General features: G+C 32.6%; 1 protein-coding gene across 2 annotated transcripts in view; it reads left to right on the top strand.

Moving 5' to 3' along the window:
- The window catches only part of LOC136983666 (ral GTPase-activating protein subunit beta), a 50,065-nt gene that overhangs the window by 21,147 nt on the left and 8,681 nt on the right, over positions 1-20,237 (top strand). The window contains exons 10-17 of one of the 2 annotated variants that reach the window (XM_067280473.1): positions 1,101-1,204; positions 1,321-1,443; positions 1,508-1,624; positions 12,424-12,540; positions 13,176-13,316; positions 13,936-13,950; positions 14,055-14,281; positions 14,361-14,501. In XM_067280473.1, coding sequence (XP_067136574.1) covers positions 1,101-1,204; positions 1,321-1,443; positions 1,508-1,624; positions 12,424-12,540; positions 13,176-13,316; positions 13,936-13,950; positions 14,055-14,281; positions 14,361-14,501 — 985 coding nt within the window. The remainder of the gene's footprint in view (positions 1-1,100; positions 1,205-1,320; positions 1,444-1,507; positions 1,625-12,423; positions 12,541-13,175; positions 13,317-13,935; positions 13,951-14,054; positions 14,282-14,360; positions 14,502-20,237) is intronic. The other variant, XM_067280474.1, reaches the window with a different exon arrangement.

Genomic DNA, 20,237 nt, shown 5'->3' with positions numbered 1-20,237 from the left:
TTTTTTACATGACTTAGAATAATAGTTTAAATTCCAAAAAAAAAAATATTATAAATAGTGCTTTTGTGGTCGTTCTTTCACCTGCACAACCTTTTTCATCTTCAGAATAAAAGTGTTAAACTTGGCACAAATGATATCCATTGGAATCTTGTCCCAAATATATGTCAAATGGGCCATAAAATCCTTGATGGTATGGACATTCCTGATGTTGACTCTGTCCCCAGCATAATCTCCAAATACAATAGTCCAATGGGTTAATGTCTAGGGATAAAGTGGACCATTCATTTAGCATGATTAACTCTGGCATAATTTTCTCCAGCCAGGATCATGATCTAGGATATGTTCTGAAAGTGCCAAACCTGTTTCTTGTTTTTAGGAACATCTTTTACTGACTCTGTATAGATGCAGTCATTCTGGCCGTTGAATGTGTTTTGCAACTGGAATATTTTTTCATCAGAAAAAATAATTAATGATTTTGTGTGCTGGGAAATTAACTTCATGCATCTCTCCATCCTAGCCATCTCCTGCTTCTCTGTCAGGCCATGAACTTTTTGTTTCATGTAAGCATGGAAGTATAGATCACTCAGAGGGATTTGATGTATTGATGATTTACTGATCCTGAGTTCACCTGCCAGTCTTTCTCTTGACTATGCCAGATTTTGTCTGAGCCATTCTCTTATGTGCTTAATCACTTCCAGCATCCATACAGATCTGAGTTTTCCTTGTTGAGAAGCAGGTTAGATTTTCCTGTTCTACTTCATAGGTCTCTGGATAAGTTTCCAATTTAGTCCCAGACATGACAACTACTTCAAAATATCCTTGGTTTTCAGACCTTTCAGTTAAAAACCTAGCATTGCTTTATATTTTGCTTTGTTTTCATAACATAATCAGTTCTGCATCAACAATAATATTTGCATATGTAGATGATTAATGCATCTCTCATATCATTTAACAATTGGCTTGTTCATTTAGGGTTGATACAATCCTTATCTAACAAGTGCAACAGTTTCATTGGGGGCACTCTGTAGATATAATTGCATTGTGTTATTTTATTTTTATTATAATTATTTATAGAAAATTGTGTTCATAATAATCTGTAGATCACATCCAAACATTCCCCAGTCTGACCTTCGCCAAGCATCAATTCATTTGCTTTTGTCAATGCTTCCTCTTCCATTACATTTCCACAATCTTCCAATAAAAGGTGAAAATATACTTTATTTTTTGAAATTATCATTGTTTCATTCCATTACATAAGATAATAAATGTAAATTTTTCCTTAAATTAAAATTCATTTTAAACAGTTGATATTTTTGGTAGATTTGTCCAAACCCAGTGAGAAACCCTTAATAACTTTCCAGTCGTTACGGCCAAGACTTATTAATCTGCTTATTAATGCGTTACAAGTAGAATCAGATTCAACTAACACACAAATGTTATTAGGTATGTTTTCAGTTTATTTAGTTTATTTATTTTAAAATTAAATAAAATAAAAAAAATCTTTTAGGTGGTTTATTACTTTGTGTACAAGATGCAGCTGCAAGTGAAGAGGTAGAACAAGTTACTCAGTCAACTGGTAATGAAGCTAACCTTGTTGAATCTGTTTCTACGTTACTTTGTTCAGGTAAATTTACATTAATTTTAGACTATTCTATATCATTTTTATAAATTAAAAGTTCTTAAACTTAAAAATAAATGCATATAGAAAATAAAATTGGTTAGAAACAGATATTTTGTTTTTATTCATTTAATTTAGACTCAAGTATTTAACTGTTATTTAAAATATTTCAGTTTTTCGAATTTAATTAAATTTAAAAAATTTTAGTTTTAAAATTATTAAAACAATTGTATTAATCAATTTTATAATGTTTTATATATGTAAAATTATTTAAAATGATGAAAAAAATATGCCGAATTTATAGAATATCAATTGGTTTTATAATAAAATCTTACCAATAAATATTTTATTGAATTCAAATCTAAATATATAATTTAGATACTTTTACAAATTATATGAATACAGGAAAACCTTGTTAGTTTGAACTCAAGTAGTTCAAAATCCCATCAGTCATAACTGTACTTTTGTCCTGACTGGGGATATAAAGATTTACATGTTAAAGAATTCGGTTAGTTCAAAATATGGATACTTCAAAATTTGAATTGAAAATTCTATTCAAACTGTAATATGTGTATATTAACTCCTTCGTTACATTGGAAGTGCCTCCATGATATAAGAGAACAACAAACCAAGAACAACTCTAATCTGGTCAATACGGCTTTGTTTTTACAGTAACACATTTTTGGGTGTCACCTTACTCATGGACTACCCTTTTATAAAATACAACTGGTTTTTAGAGTTGCAAGATTGGGCTGCAAGTAGCAGATTGAGAATTTGTAGGCACTAGGTTACCACATTTGGGTGACTTATTAGTTTTTTGGCCACTTTAAAAGTAATTTGGATTACATTCTTCTGCTTTACTTCTTATAAAACATAATTCTGCCGTACTTTTTATAAAACCTATCTTGTGTTCTCATCGGACACTTGGTTTACCTGCAGTTTTATTATTATTATTATTATTATGTTGGGTTAAGTGAGATATACTCGGTTAACACTGGTGGCTGTGTACTATGCCAGACCAAAGTCAAGGCATAGTAACCAAAACAGAAATTAAAGAAGTGTATCAGTGTGTGTGTCTATATTCAGGAATTTTCTCACAATATGACATGTATTCAATATAGTGGCCTTCTGTATTGTGGTGTATGTGTTTCTATTCAATTGTAATGTGCTCAGGCTTTTGTGTAGTGTGTGTGCTATGACACCTGTAGAGGAGAGAACAACAGGTACAATAAGCACCCTATCCATCCTCCACAGATGCCTTATTTCCTGGACGAGTTCTGTGTACTTGCTAATTTTTTCAGTGCATGCATTTTGTATATTGTGAGTGTTTGGAATGGATATGTCTATAATGTATGTGATTTTATTGTGTTTGTCAATGAGTGAGATGTCTGGTCTGTTGTGGTAAATTGTTTTATCTGTGATTATGGCTCTGTCATAGTACATTTTGTGTGTGTTGTTTTCAATACTGTCTGTGGAATGTATTTGTAGTATGGTTCGTGGATGTCTACTAATTTGTGTTTCCTTTGCAAGCTCTTGGTGTATTATATTTGCTACTTTATTATGTCTGTGTAAATAATCTGTCTGTGTCAAGAGCTTGCAACCAGAGGTGATGTGTTGTATAGTTTCTGGCATGATGTGACATTTTCTGCATGTGTCATTTGTGAGTGTTGCATCTTTGAGTATGTGTTTTCTGTAGTTTTTAGTATTTATGACCTGATCCTGTATGGCGATCATGAATCCTTCCGTCTCCCCAAGCTAACCAGCTGTTTGACACAGTTTTGTCAACAAAATCCTGGGCCAGATCATAAGGATGCCTGCCATGGAGTGCCTTTCGAGCCCACGATTGCTTAATGGTGTCTATGCTTTTTATATGTTGTGTTGTGTCCATATGATGTGAGTGTAAGTTTAATGGTGTGTTATTTGAGTCTGCTAGAGTTACTGCTTTATGTAATTGTGATGTTTCTTGTTTTTTGTAGAAAAACTCTCGCAGTGACTGTATTTGTTTGTAGTGAAGGTTAACTATATCAATCAGGCCACGTCTGCCATCTTTATGTGGAAGGGTTAATCTTTCTGAGGCAGATTTAGGATGATGATGGGTTATGCTTAGTAAGTGTTGTTCTTGTTTTCCTTTGGAGTTGCTCAAGATCTGTGTGAGTCCAATGTATAACTCCAAAAGAATATGTGAGTACTGGGATGACATGTGTGTTTATTGCTTTAACTGTGTGTTTTGCATTTAATTGTGTTCTGAGAATAGCATTTAACCTACTTCAGTATTTTTTAATTAATCTTTGCTTTATTTGTGCATGTTCTGTTAGTTTGGCCTGTGGGAATCCTAAATACTTGTAGAACTCGCCCTCTTCCATGTATTCAATAACATCTTCATTTCCAAGTGCAAAATCTCCTTTCTCCAGGATACCTTTTTTTATGTGAAGTGTTTTGCATTTATCTAGGCCAAATTCCATTTGTATGTCCTTGGTGTATGAATGTGTGATTTGTAGGAGTTGATGAAGTTGTTTTTGTGTGGATGCATAAAGTTTTATGTCATCCATGTACATGAGATGTGACAGTGTATACTCTGTTGTTTTTTCATGCCTGATATATGTAGCCATATTGTGTGTTGTTTAACATGTTGGATAATGGGTTCAAGGCTAGGCAGAACCAGAGAGGACTCAAGGAATCTCCTTGAAAAATTCCTCGCCTAATAAAAATTTGGTTTGTTTGTATGGAAGTGTTACTAACCCTGAGATGTAGTGTTGTTCTCCAGTGCTGCATAGTGTTTTGAAAGAATGTAATGAGTGATGGATGTATTTTGTACATGTGTAGAATATGTAGCAGCCAACTGTGTGGAACACTGTCGAATGCTTTTCTGTAGTCTATATATGCCATGTATATGTTTCTGTGTTGTTTGCGTGCTTGCTGTATAATGACTGAATCTGTGAGTAACTGTTCTTTGCATCCCCTGTGATTTCTATGGCAACCTTTTTGTTGTTTCGTTAGAATGTCGTGTTCTTCAATATGTTTGTATATTTTGTTTGCGATACAGGATGTCAATAATTTGTAGTGTTGGAAGACATGTAATTGGTCTGTATTGTGTGGGGTCTGTGGTATTGTGTTTTTAGGTTTCATGTAGGTGATGCCCTGAGTAAGAAAATTTGGCATGTCTTGTGGATTGATGATGATGTGTGTTAGGTGTTTAGCTAGTTCCTGGTGCAGTGATGTAAACTTTTTGTACCAGAAATTGTGAATGTTGTCTACAGCAGGTGTCTTCCAGTTGTGTGTTCTGTTAACACTGTATTGGAAATCATGTATGTTTATTTCAGCACAGGGCATAGTTTGTATGTTGTGCAAGTTTTCTCCTCCTTGATCCAGCCTGCATCAGCATTGTGTGTGACAGCACTGGACCAAAGAGAAGATCAATAAGTTGTGAGTTCTTCTTCTGTTGATGTGCCACTGTGCTGCATATCAGTGTTTGCTTTGTTATTAATTTGTCTGTAAAAGAGTTTTTCATTGTTTGTAAATAGTTTATTTTGTTGTATTAGTAGTGTACGTGTTTTGTATCGTTTGAGTCTACGTGCTTTGGCAGCAAGTTTTTGTTTTAGTGTATCAATGTATTCTGTAATGCGTATGTTGTAAAGTACTATTTTTAGTATTTTAAGAAACCGACACTAACTGCGGCCGGTAAAACTTCCGTTAACCTAACAGGTACTTTACGTGGATTTGAGATTAGTTTGCCAGGCCTGGGCTTTTATGCGTGCACCGAAAATATTAGTAAGAATAACGACAAATATTAAGTCAAAGTAAAAGTTTCAAATATATTTAATTAGTAAATAGAATTTACTATGTACAATTGTCTATAATCCAAAACAAAATTTATTAACAAAAATCAACAAGTCAACCCGACAATAAACTCAGCTACTTAGCTTAACTTAATATTAATTCCCCTTTGAAAATTCGACAAATCAAATAATTAGGAACTATGAACAGAATCTCTTACGAACTAAACGTCTATCCGTCATATCACTATACTAGGAATCTATTTCCTCAATCCTTTCGTTATCGTCAAATCGAATTCCTCTTTAACACCTTGGATCACCTAATTCTCAATCTGGACTTCGACCAGGAATCACCTCGCTTTCTTCGGTTGACGTGCTGGTTTTATGCTGTGAGGTGACGTCACAACTCAGCTGGGTTACTCCCCTTATTTACATACTTAGTTTTTAACATTCAGTTTCTTTCTGCCAGCTTTAATTTTCCGACAAAAGCTTATAAACCGTTTACAAAGTATTTAGCACAATTTTCTGGGATGTTATGACAGTTTAGTAAGTATTTCTTTGCTAGTGAGTGTGGGGATTCCCCCTTCCATTTTTTTTCCTGCGGACCGTTTACTTCCGCTGGGCAGCACAAGTGCGCGAGATTTTTCCTACAGCGCTTGTTTTTTTTGTGAGTTGGTTTATCTTCTTTTTTCATTACTAATAAGAGAGTGGTGGGGAACCTTCGTCCTAAATAAACGTAAGCCCCAAACAAAATATAATAAAATAAAAATAACGCTCAGACTCAGTTTCTTACAGTGTTGTGATGTTCATGTTTTGTGTGTGTTTTTATTTTCTTGAAAATGTTTTTGAGCTGTTTCCTTAATTTGAGTGTTATGTTGTTTTTAGTGTATTGTGTCAGCCTGCCTAATTGCTGTCTAATGTCATTTATTTGTGTTTCTATTCTTCTCTGCCAGGCAGGCTTGTGATAGAATTGTGTTTTCTGTGTATTTGTCTGTGATTGTACTTTCAGTTTATGATGTGTCACTACTGTGACTGCCCCAGCATAAACTAATGTACGAATGTCTGCGCGTGTAGAAATTGAATGAATGTAGTGTGGTAGTGAGTGAGTGTTTACATAATTTAGTGCTTTTCCTACTTCCTTTGACGTGTTGATTTTTGGTATTCGTGGTCTTTGTGTGGGATCTGTACCTGTATATTTAGTGAATGTTTCCTGAAATATAAGTGAGAGCATATTAACTAAATCCATGTCTATGTTATCAGTGATGGATGAGGAAGTGTCTGTAGTATTGTTGGTGGTAATTGATGTATCAATGCTTGTTGCTGGATTATCCTGACAGGTTACATGATCTTCATTAATGTTAGATGTTTCTGTCTGTTGATGTATTTGATCAGCAACCTGTTGTTTGATAAGTTCAAGTGTTGTTTGTGGAATAAGGTTGTTGTGTATAATTGTTCTTTTTTGATCAACAACCCTTTGTTCAGTGACAGTGAGATGAGGATACTGTTGTGTGAATCTATGGTGTAGTTGTTGTCATGTGTTGTTTGTGAATTTTGTGATGATGTAGTAAGTACGGATGATAAACTCCTTCATTTCTACTGTCCATTTCATCCGTTGGCGTGGTTTTCCAGCCTTTGTGGTCTGTGGATGCATTGCCACAGAAACACCAATGCTGGGTTGGTTCCTCACTTGTGTTGAGGGCATTGCAGTAGCCATGCTTGGGCCAGTGCTGCTTTCGCCACCAGTAACCAAGGGAGACTGTGGCCTATTTTTCAAACGTGAGCCTCTGCCTAACGCCACGAACGCGGACCTTGTTAACCCGGGCGACGTCCGAGCCGGTATCACACTTTGATCTGGTTATTACCATAATAAATATCTCCACAGAATGTGGGTGTGGTCACTCTTAGCTTCATTTCTCCCCAGAGACCTTACTGGCATGGGTATCCCTACCAGGAGCTTGTGCTCCAGCCTGCATTGCCCTAGGGATCAGTAAAATTACTATGCTCTCCCACCACGACCAGGTGGTGACCATGGGAGAGTTGTTGTTGTTGTTGTTGTTATTATTATTAACAAAAATAGCATTCTGTATATGTAGCTGTATTCTGCTTTCTTAATGAATTACATTAATTACATGACATTTGGCATATTGTACAGAAATATGTAAATCTTGGATAATTCAAAACTTGATAATTTGAAGTTGTGATTATTTCGTCTCTTGAATTTTGAACTAACAAGAATTTCCTGTGCATTTACCATATTTACTTACATATAAGATGAAGATTTTATTCATTTTTCACTGCATTAAAAACCTAGGTCAGCCTATATGTGTGAGTGAAGGATTCTTTGCATTTTTTCAATAATTTTGTGAACCGTGTATTAGCATTTTTTACCAGATGCTCACCCTACGATGTTTAAAAACAAAAGTATTTTATCTGGGTTGTTTGAATCATTCTTGTGTATTGTCGGGAGTAAAGATGAATAGCAATCGGAAAAGCAAAGCTTTTGAATTGAAATTCCAAAATCACATGGGAGCCTGATATAAGATTTAATCCATTTCCACATGAAATCAGCTGATTATTCGGAAATCAGAATTTGGAGAAACTCATAAGTGTAATTGACGGAGAGTGAATTTGACCATTAAGAATTGACAAAAAAGATTTCCGGTTGTCCAGCTTTACATGAACAAACTATGTTGTTGATTTTAAAAGATTTTTCCTTAAAGTTTAAAATGCCAGTAATTTTTGCAGGACAATGTGTGCATTTATGTGCATTTGATATTTTATTTGTGATTAAATGAAATAAAATTAGAATTGTATTAATAAAACTAATTTTCTTTATTTTGATCTTTAAAGTCAAACCTCGTCTTATATGCAGCATCGTCTTATACACGAGTAAATATAGTATATGTATTGAAATAGGATAGAAATATATTAGGTTTCAAAACATATATAACTAGAGATGGACAAATACCACCTACTTCCTGGAAAAAGTTTAGAATCACCACACATTTTCTGATGTTAACAATTCATTTGTGTCATTATAGCAATTTCATACTTTGTTACAGAAATTAACTGATAACAAAACTATGTTCCAATAAACAAATCCTAAACAAGTAAATGGCAATTAAATGCAAAAGAAAAGTTTTTAGGACAAAAATAACAGACTGGTCCAGGAAGAAGTTTTGAATCATACAAAGTTGTGGAAATATGTATCAAATCTTCTGCTTATCTACTTAAAATAATGTATTGAAAATTATGAAAATTAGTGTATTTCTTATCTAATACAAAAGTGATAAAATACTCAATGTTGTTTTGTCCACCTTAACTGTTTTTGGTAGTTCCTAATATTAGCACTTGAAATGATTTCAATTACTGAACTGTCTGATGATGTAAAAAAATAATATCATTGCATTGCTGAAGAATGGATATTCTCAATGTTGTGTTGTGCAGACAATGGAGTTTCACAGTTCACTGTAAATAAGGTATAGAAGAAGTATACAATGACAAAAACTAAAAACTAGATCCAGAAGTGGACACCCACAGATAACTTCTGGATGCCAAGAAAGAATATTGCACTAGCAGTTTGCCACAGCAACCTCAAAGCAACTGAATGATGCTTGGTCTGGAATCAGTAGAACACAGATCTCTAACAGAACAGTAAAGAACAAAAAACTGGACTGTAGAAGAATGGAGTCATGCCATCTTTAGCAATGAGTCAAAGATCAACATCAAGTATGGTGATGATGGTTGTTCATTCGTATGGGAATGGAAAGGTGAGTATCAAGACAAGTATGTGAAATGCAAAGTGAAATTTTTTAAATTTCTTGATATGGGCATTATCCCAGCATAAGGACCTAGAAAACTATATATATATATAGTTTTCCAGGTCCTCATGCTGAAATAACGAAAGTGCATCATGCAACAGAGCAACATCAGTTGCGGAATTCTTCACTCAAAGAAAATTAGAAAGGATGGACTGGTCACTGAACAGTGTAGATTTAAATCCAATCAAAAATGCATGGTATTTATTGTACTTTGTGAATTCCATCAAACAAGGAAGGGTTTAAAAAATGCTCTTAATTATGCCTGGAGTAACAACAGTGCAGAAACTTGTAAAAACTTGTGGAACCAATTTCTAATTCCATGACCTGTGGATAACATGTTACTAGAGATGCAGAAAATACTGTAAACTCCATGTTTCTCATAATTAGTTAATCCAGGACTGCTGAGAGGGGCAAGCCCATTGGCACTTCTTGTTTCTGAAGGTAGATTTCCTTATTAAAGGCAAAAATAATTATGCTGTGTTACAAGTAAAATGGCCTTATGTATTTCCAATACTTGTTGCATAGAAAATCTTTTGTATTTTCTTTGGAATTAAGCACAGATTTTCTACAGAGAACTTATTATACAGGAAAAAAGTGTTCCTATATAAGTTCTTCATAGCAAATTTGTGCTTAATTTTAAAGAACATACAACCAAAAGAGAGAACAGCAAGCAATTATGTACTAAGAAAACCCTTTGTTTAATAACAGTATATTAGCATTACTGCTTCAAAGTAGAGCACAGATGGAAACAACATCTATTTTATAAAATCAGAACCCATTCAGTGCTAAAGATCCAAGTATTTTATTGATTGTAGCTTTTGCCTCTATGGCAGAGTAGACCACCACTAGCTCGGACTGAAGCATTAAGGATCTAAGAAACTTTGTTAATTCTTGCTCTGAAGTATGTGGGATAGGTACATTTGTTTAGGCTATGGGTCATGCTATATAAATCTTTAATGAATTAATGTATAAGGAAGACTACTACTACTTGAATGTAATTCTTTTTCACTATGGTAAAGTACTACATCTATGCTAATCTACATTCTATGCAGCAATCAATTTGTCCTTATGTTCAAATTCAAATTTCATAATTGTGTTCCATCTAGAATGACTTAACATTCAAGCATGTTTTCTTTTGTGTTTTGCCTGATGAATACCTATGTCCAAATATCATAGATACCAAATATGATATTTGTGACAATGCACAAAGCATTTCATATACTTTTGCACCACTTGACTGAAGGATCAATGTCGCTTCAGTGATGACTACGTCAGGATAGAAAACACCACACAGCAACTAAAGCTGTTTTTGTGTAATGTCCCTGTTGTTGCTGCTAGGTCATGTGGGCAGATTTGGGATGGAGAAGGTGTGAGAGATGGCAAATTGCAAGTGAATCACTCAGATGCCAGTTTAATAACTAATAACTGTTTATTTGAAAAGAAAAAAGGATTACATGATCTATACATCGTACTGTGTGGAAATAACTGACCTAGACACCATAGGTGGTTGCAAGAGAGTTTACAGGATATTGCACATAGACATAAATACCTGAAGTTTGGTTGATCTACTGGCAGATGTAACCTCCCTGTCCTGGGAGTAGAAGGGAAATCTAGAATTGTCCTGGGTTTTGGTGATGAAGTTAGTCCTGTCAGGAGTCACAGTGCAAACATGATGGGTTAAGGAACTGGCAATGACTTCCGTTATAGGACCGGGTTACAGGTTAATTGTTATATTAAAGTCAGTAGCATATGGTCAGAAGTCCAAAAGATTGCAGGAAACCATCACTTTTGGTATCGAGAACGTGTAAAACAAGATGTTCTCAAGTAATAGTTGGCAATTATTGAATGACAATGATCAATTATATTTATAACAAAAAATTGTGTTATTTTGGTTGAAGTCTGGGTTCCCACACATCATTAGAGAGGTTGAGGTGCATGTATTCAACCCAAAACATAAACGGCAGACATTGAACGCCACCATCTGGCAATTCTAGAAGGTTGATAATGGCGTTCGCTACGTCTAGCATGGCGAGTAAAAGTTTGGCCTAAACTTCATTTTTCTGTGGTGTTTGGGATTAAAATTATGAGGTATTTTATTAAAATAATGATTATTTAAGCATTTGTGAATAATATTGTAAAGAAACAGACAATTTTAAACCAGAAATAATTTAGTTATTCAATCTTTTAGCAAGTGTCTATAGAATTTACATATATTTGTCTTCATAATAACTTATCTTAAGGTAGGATTGTTCTTCCACGGCATCTTCTACCATCAACATCGTAATACATTTGTAAATTTTCTAAAAATTAATTTTTTGAGCTGCTTTCGAATTTACATAAACCACTACTACTTTCAACAAGTATGAGATAGTCCTATCATCTGATCGTATGGTGGGAGATACAACGCTAATTAAAAATAATTATTTAGTGTTTAAAACTATTTATAGGATGTTTAATAACAGTTTACTTTGTTTATTTACCTTTGCTGGTAACCCTTGATGTTAAATGTATTTGCCATTTTTTCAACAAATTTCCTGTTAGTCAATGCGCGACGTTCACTGAATCACATGATGATGTAAACGAGCGCCACAAGGTTTTTTACTTGGACTTATAACGTCAGACGTGTATTTCTGCTTGCCGTACAAGTTTAACATTTGTACTTGCGCCTTAACCTCTCTGTTGACAATCAGCAATAATTGAAAGCTTCCATTAACCAAACCTACATTATAAACATCTCTGTATAACTCAGAATTTGAATCTGTAATTCAAATTCTGGTTTATACAGAGATGTTTATAATGTAGGAACCATTCTTTAATAAACTTATACTTAATCAATTTTTATAATTTGATAATATATTTTATTATTTTTAGAAATTCATTATTAATTTTTATATTTATATAATATTTATTAGGATTTTGGAATGATTAGAAGAAAATGTTAGATACATTATACATTAAAAAGTAATTTTTAAAAAATTTATAAGTTTTTCCAGTCTAATATATTGAAATTGTAAGTTAATTCTAACTAAAGCATTTCTAAATTTAATAAAATAATAAAAATAGTATTTTAATATTTAATTTATATATGTATGTTTAATGTTGAAAGTAAATAGTTTATTTTATCTGCATAGAAATTAACATTAGTGTGCTTTGCCAGAGTGCCTTAGAATAAATCATTGTAGGTTGCTTTTAAGACCTTTCTCACTATTAGTAGATCGTCCAGAAGTAAGTGAAGGTTCTACGTCTAGACAAGGTTCTATATCTGATACATCTATAATTGACGCAGTCTTCAATCCTAGTTTGGATGAAAGTGAACAAATATCTGCTGGTAATTGATTGTTTTCCAGCATTATCCTTGGAAACTAACACTACTGTTGACATTTTCTCAATTTTGCACTAATACCGTTTATCTTATCTCTTCTCTTATCTGAAAACGTTTCTGGTTGGAAAATTTTCTGTAATATATATATATATATATTAAAATATTCTGGAATAAATGTTAATTCACATTCATAACTTTCCTTTCAGTGCAGGTCTTTCTATTTATGAAGTTTTGTGGTGTTGGGGCATGACTTTGTAAAATCAAATAAATCCTCTCTTCTTTCAATTTTCCTAGGAATAATAATAAGAATTTTGCATGTATGTTCTTAAGCATGAATATATTAAAATACTAACAAATATTATTTATTACATTAATGATGAATTAATAATTAACATTTTGAATAACAAATATTATCATTGGCTACTTGAAATCTGTTAAAGATTTTATTTTGTGTGTGTTTATTCTAAAGAATTTATATAGTTTATTTAATTTCTCAAAATAAATTAATGATTAAATTAAGTATGACTCTGTAAAATTAATATCAATAATCATTTTTTTAAATTAATCTTTTAAAAATATGTTATTGTGTTTTATAATTTCTTATATTATAATGCATAATTTTTAATATTTGTTAATTATAGATTCGGCCCATGCATTGTTTATGCGTGCGACATATTTGGTTTGTCATCGTTTGATTTCTTCGTGGAAAGCTGATCTTAATGTTTCTTTAGCTGCGTTGGAAGTGTTATCAGGATTAGCACGGATTCATCTACCTTTAGAAAGTAAATTTAAAATTATTTTCTTTAAATGTATATGGGTGATCAAATGTAAAGTTTACTTGCCAGGAACGGATTTGGTAACGGCAAAAGTTGATGTACTCGATCAACTCATTATGTGCCAAAGGCTTTTTATTTAGAATTTCAGATGTTATTCCTGGAGTCTGGAGTCCAAATAAATGCCAACATTTGTGTTTCTTATTACATAGTGGCATGGTAATAAGCTCAATTGACATATGTGTTGTTATAACAACAACTCATAACCTGATTTAATCCCAAATTGTTGGACTATTTTTGGTATTTATGTTAATCATTAAGCTATAAATATTACTATAATGATTAAATTACTAATTAATTTGACTGGAGGTAGATGGATATTCTGCCATCTCATATTCATTTTAATAATTAAAAATTTCTGGAAGAACTCAATCCTGCAACTTCTGCTTACCATGCAGATGCATTGCCAATTATGCTACCCAACATAGCCCAAAAATGGCCCAGTGATTTGGCAGATTTGTTTCTTGAGAGAAAACTTCTCATTTGATTACCTATTATAATTACTTATACATTTTATTTTATTAAAATTTATTTAATGTACTTTATTTATTTTTATTTGGAAAAACAGTCCAGATTATTGCAGGTAAGATATTTTATACTATTATATTTTTCTTAAAGAATTAGTGAAGATTATTTTAAGTATTAGATAATTTTCTAATAAAACTTAGAATCTGTTAACATTTTCAGATTCTCAAGTGTGTCAGAAAGCCGTCAAATGGATCTGTGATTATATAGTTTACCAATGCTCACGTCCACCACCTGCTCATTCTAAAGATTTACATTCAACTATAGTAGCTGCATATCAGTGTGTAACCACATGGCTACTTGAACATCCTGATCTTTTAGAAAATAAAGATTGTGTACGAATAGTATTAGAAGTAGTTGAATTGGGTATATCGGGTTCAAAATCTTTGGTAAGTATAAGATGTTTTTCTTCCTGAAATTATGAAAGTTACTAAATAAATAAATTTTTATTTTAATTAATTTTTTTAGATTGATATTCCACATTCTTTGGCTTTGCAAAATAAATTACCAGAACCACCAAGACTTAAAGGAGAGAAAGAATTGAAACCAGTATCTATGAGAGTTAAAGATGCAGCTGAATCTGTTTTAGTTTGCATGTTAGATCATGTGGTATGCATTTTAATTCAGTTGTATTATTTTTATAGAAAAAAATAGTTAAATCTGATACAAATTTACTGGCATGTCGATCTATAACAAACTGTCAACATTACATCTAAGACTACAATTATCAGTGGCGTGCCATGACATTTGATGATAGGGAAGCTGTGTTTCTGTAAGAAGCCGACTTTCAGGGGCAATCAGTTAATTGCGCGTCAGTGATGGTCTAGGGTCCATTCGTACGTGCGAATGACAAAAATAAACAATTTATGTACTTTAATTCTAAAATACAAATAATACATACATAATACAATTATAGAAAAACTTGTTTCTTTTTTTTATTTTCTATAAATTAACTCTATTCGGCGATGTTTTCCCGCAAAGTCGTTAATTACTTTATCATAAAAGTCACTCGTCGTTGATTCCATCAACGTATTTAAAAGTTCTTTTTCTATAGAAAGCAACGCTAGTGACGACAATCTTTCCTCCGACTGAGTGTTCCTGGCGAATGTATGAATTCGCTTCATTGTTGAAAAACTACGCTCAACAGACGCACTGGTAGATGGTATTGTAAAAATTAATGATATTAAACCATATAATTCTATTAGTACGTCTTTGTTTAGGTCATCATTAATTATAATATTTTTTATGTCTAAGAGTGACTTGCCAATATAGTCCGGACACGAATATAAATATTGCAATTCACTACGTAATTTACATAAATTAAAAAATTCTCCATAAAATTTACGTAAAGCATTAAAACTCTCTTCGGGAAATTGTTTTTCATAATATTTAAAATTATTAAAATCTAAAAGTGATAAAAATTCTAGAGATTTTATGTCGGCAAATCTGTCAATACAATTTTGTATCAATGTATCCATTATTTCATAAAACAGACGTCTATATAAATCCTTTTTAGACTCAATATCAGTATGTCTCATTCCTCTTTTTGGTTGAATTTCTAAAAAAGTTTCATCTTTTTTCAAAGCGTCCCAAATCAAATCAAAATCATTTCTTTTCTGTCGTAAAAAATCAATAAAGTGATTTATTCTAGTAATACAATATGCTATATTAAAATTTTTTTTTGTAATATATCAAAAAGGATATCTGAATGTGCAAATATTTGATGAAAAACTAGTAATAAAAAGTGAAAATCAAAATCTATTAAATAATGGTATAATCCTCTTGCGGCAATTGTAGTATCAGAATCCCATTGTTCTGGACTTTCAACCATATTCAACAACAAAAGTTTTAATTCTTCTTTATACTCCATAACGCAGTTTACAATCCTGCTATTGTAATTCCATCTAATAGGTGTGGCTGAAGGAAAACGCTTATTGACTTCTAGGTCTAAGGCGTGAGATCTTTTAGAAGATTTAGAAAAAAATGAAGAAAATCCTGTCATAGTTTGAAAAAATATTTTACATTCTTTTATATATCCAACAGATTGAGAGAAAACTAGGTTCAATCTGTGAGCATAACAGTGTACGAAAATAGCATGTTTGGATATTTCTTTAATTTTAGCTCGGACACCATTATGTTGTCCGGCCATTACGGCAGCACCGTCGTATGTTTGTGCCACTAATTTTTTAGTGCATTGAAATTCGTCTAAGTAACTCTTAATGTGAGTGAATAACGAATTTGCGTCTCTGTTCTCACTCACATCAGTAAAGCCCACAAATCTTTCTTCGACGTTACCGTTTTCTTTCACGTAACGAAATACAGTCGACATCTGGGCTCTGTGGCTAATGTCCGTTGTTTCATCTACAATTATAGCAACAAATTTTGCGTTTTCAATTTCTTTTTTAATTTCTTGCAATAAAACGTTTCCTAACGAATTAACGAGCTCATTTTGAATTTTGTTCGATAAGCCAGTAAAAACTGTAGACTTCTCTAAATGCATTTTTAATTGATTATCTGACGTACTTAATAAAGAAACGAGTTCAATATAATTACCTCTGTTATTAGATTCAATACATTCCCTATGCCCTCTAAATGCCAATTCTTGCTTTGCTAAAAAGCATGTAATATCTATTAATTTAGATACAATATATCTATTAGCCGTAACTATCTTGTTATAATTTTCAATATTAATTTTATATTGTTTACTAATGTTAAATTCTATTCTATTTTGATTTCCAAATTGCTTCAATTTTACGAAAGAATCGATGTGACATTTACGATTTTCGTGTCTTTTTCTAGCTTTACTCAAATTATTTAAATCGTCAAAGCCATTCTTATTCCACACACTAATTTCATTTGAAAATAATAGGCAAGGCCAACAAAACAATTTTTGCATTTTTATGCATCCACAAAGCCATTTTACGTCTTGATAAATTTTATCGTGAAAATGTCGAACAAATTTTTTTGTCGAAGTACTTATATTTAATTTAGGCGTTGGTCTTTCTCTTTTAATAATGGCTTCTTTTTCATTATATTGTCTTGAGCCAAAACTTTTTTTAAGTAAATTTTCAATATCACAATTACAGTTTAAATCGCTAGCCATGATATAAGGGCTAAAATTAAAAATAAAATTATTAAAACTTACTTAGTAAAATAAAATTTGTGATGGATATACAATTATACATACCTGGTACAAAATATTCAATTGTATGAATATACTTTTGCGAAGAAACGTATATAAAAATAACATAAAATATTGTTTATTTTTAAATATTTAAACAATCCACTGAGTTAAAATTGCTCCCTGCGAGTGGCTCACGAATGGAAACAGAGACGATTTTGGTAGGTGTACAGTGAATGCATGCATGACAAATCCCGAGGGTGCCGATACCGGTCAATGTCAAATGCCTCTTTTGTCGCATCACTAGTATATCTCAAAGGACGCGACAGGGCCGTTGTAAATTTTAAACGTTTCTCACCATAGATGTAAATATGTTAAACTTAATAGTCATTTGTTTTCTAACTACTGCAATTCGTTTTAGTACCAGGTGTACACGGAAATCAGTTCCCCACTGTACTGAGCTAGTAATTGCTTCGGTTAAGCTTTTGTTTAAGTCAGCAGGGTTTTACTTATGTCACCATTCCCTAATCTCTTAATTATTTAACTACTTCTTAGTAGAAATAACTCGAAACCAGTTACTTTGTACTCGAATATCTGTAGTCTTGGGAAAAAAGTGGAAAGAAATTTTTATGACAACCGATACTTAGATCGTACATTTAAGGAAAATAAATTCTAGAGCTTTTTTTGTACCATTGTACGTCTCATTCATTAAATTTGGTTGTAAATAATGATGCCAAAGTAACAGTTAATTTTTTAACATTATACAAGAATTGTACACGTTTTTTCTGCATTCCCTTACAGATGGGACATACTATAATCGTAATATCACCGGTTTAACATTGAAACCCGTAAGTAATATAAGATGGGAGAGCGGAATAAATATATCAAATATTTTAATGGATTTTTTTAAACTCCCGTCAACTATACAGAACTATCATAAAAACATGCCAGTAAACTCCTATCGGTTGGGTTAAGTTATAAATCTAGTCTAGGGTGGGCAACCTTTTTTATAACACGGGCCAGAATAAATTTTACGTTTTTCCGCGGGCCGTAGTAGTTAATTGACGCCTTTTTGTGACTCGTAATTTTTTTAGTCTGCAAATATGAAATAAATAAATAAAAAGTTTATACTACATTTATTTCTCTTATCGTTTTCGAAAATTACAAAGAATTGGAAAATTAACTATTAATTAGTTATTTTTCCAATTTAATAATCTATTAAAGATCTCGCGGGCCGGATAGAAACTTTTCGCGAGCCGTAGCTGGCCCAGCGGGCCGGGGTTGCCCGCCGTTGATCTAGTCTACTCGTGATTCACGTAATCGGGCGAGAGCGGCCGAATATCTAGCAGGCAGGCGGCTAAACAACCCACAACCGGTCTGGGATATAAAGTTAGAAGCTTTATGTGTGAAGCATCCACCAACTAAACCGGGTGACATTGGTGCTCTGTAAAGCGCATGCGCCAATGCCTATAATCTGGCTGCTTGGAAGTTGACAGGCAGGTGGCTAACAGCCCACAACCGCTCCGGGATATAAAGCTGTACTCTTTACGAGTGTGTCGCTTACCCGTTTAGCCGGGTGAGCTAAACCGGGTGAGGTTGGTGCACTGTAAACCGCATGTGCTAATGCCTATATAATCTGGCTGATTGGAGACTGACCCGGTTTCGACATTCCTTCCGCCACCGAATTATTCGAATATACAATAGCAATCTTATCGTTTTTTTTCACATGTAGTATAGAAATTTGTAAAAGATACATAATGCAGTTATAATAAAATATTAATTTTAATTAATTCAAAGTACGTTAAAATATGAAAATTTATATTTTATAAAATACAAGGGAAGGTCATTGGAAGGTGGAATCGGCGCTTCCATCGCTTCCAATGACGGCACGCCACTGACAATTATTAATTTCTTCATTTTGTCTTCTTTCTAACAATGTAAAATACTCATGGAATTTCAAAAATGCTTTTTTTTATGTATTTTGTTGTTATTTGATTCAAAAACACAAAAATAAACATACTAAATTTAAGAAACTCTCTTTAAATTATCTCAGCTTATACCACTTAACATACTTTGTGTGAAATTTGAGAGGAAAGTGTTTAAGGTCAGGATAGATGGTCAGTGTAGCCCACACTGACTAACTACTACTACTGTCAATTAGTTGTAAGTGTTTTATTGTCTTATAAACAAAAACTCTCCTCCTGATTTTAAGTCACTCAAATTACAATGTTATTATTTTATTGTACTCTGAGGAATATTTTCTTTAATGTTTAATTAACAACTAGTTTTGTTAGATGTGATTTATTTTATATTTTAGTTGCGGTTTAACAGGCATGCCAATAAGTTGCAGTTTCCGACATGCTGGTCTCCCATTTTATGCAACATGACTGTCATTCAAAAAAATATGTTATTAATACATAAATTATATAATATTTTTATAGCAATAGAGAAAACAAAATTTTTCTTCATTGCATTTATCTTCATAAAAAATGATATAACAATGGGATCTGGAGTAATTTAGTTTGCATTGTGACAATAATTCCTATTTTTCTGTCATTTGGGTCAGTTTGAGTATTATTTTCCTGTAGAATTTGCCATTGTCACAAGGTCTGGATAAAGAAATAATTCATAAAAGCTCAAAATAAAAGTTAATTCCTTCTTACCATCATATGAGTTTACTATTGACTAGTATTTTTGATCTGTGGTAGTGGCCATGAGAATTGCATCACCCATAAAATTCTATAAAAAAATTTGTTTAATTTAAAAAATAAAGTCTCAATATGCTGAAAATGTGTGCTAGAAACTGTAAAGCTTGAACTGTTCATGACATCAGAAACATGAGAAGGCGTTTCATTGGCTGACAGTCTATTGCAGCAATGTTTCTACTAATTGCACAGGTTTTTATACCAATGGTCAATGCAAGGATAAAGAGCTTTTATAAGGACAATGGAATATTTTTGACAGTTAACAGTATAAAAATTTTTCAATTGTTGCTATGAATGCTGAAGATTTATCCTCTAATGAAATAGTGCAGAGAAATCCATTGTTGTCAATCAACAGTTGTGCATTTGTTAAACAGGAGATATGAACATGGAAAAATTGAAAAAAAAAAGCTGGATTAGACAGAAAATATATGAGTACACTGTACCAGGATAGGGAACTGAAAAATCTCAACCTGTGCAAACATGCATCTAGTTCTGAACTGAAAGTAAAGTGAGTGATTG

This window comes from Centruroides vittatus, unplaced genomic scaffold, assembly GCF_030686945.1.
Source record: "Centruroides vittatus isolate TY-2023 unplaced genomic scaffold, ASM3068694v2 contig_884, whole genome shotgun sequence".
Taxonomy (NCBI): Eukaryota; Metazoa; Arthropoda; class Arachnida; order Scorpiones; family Buthidae; genus Centruroides; species Centruroides vittatus.
The sequence above is the reverse complement of the archived record's forward strand: the minus strand, read 5'-3'. Positions and strand labels throughout refer to the sequence as shown.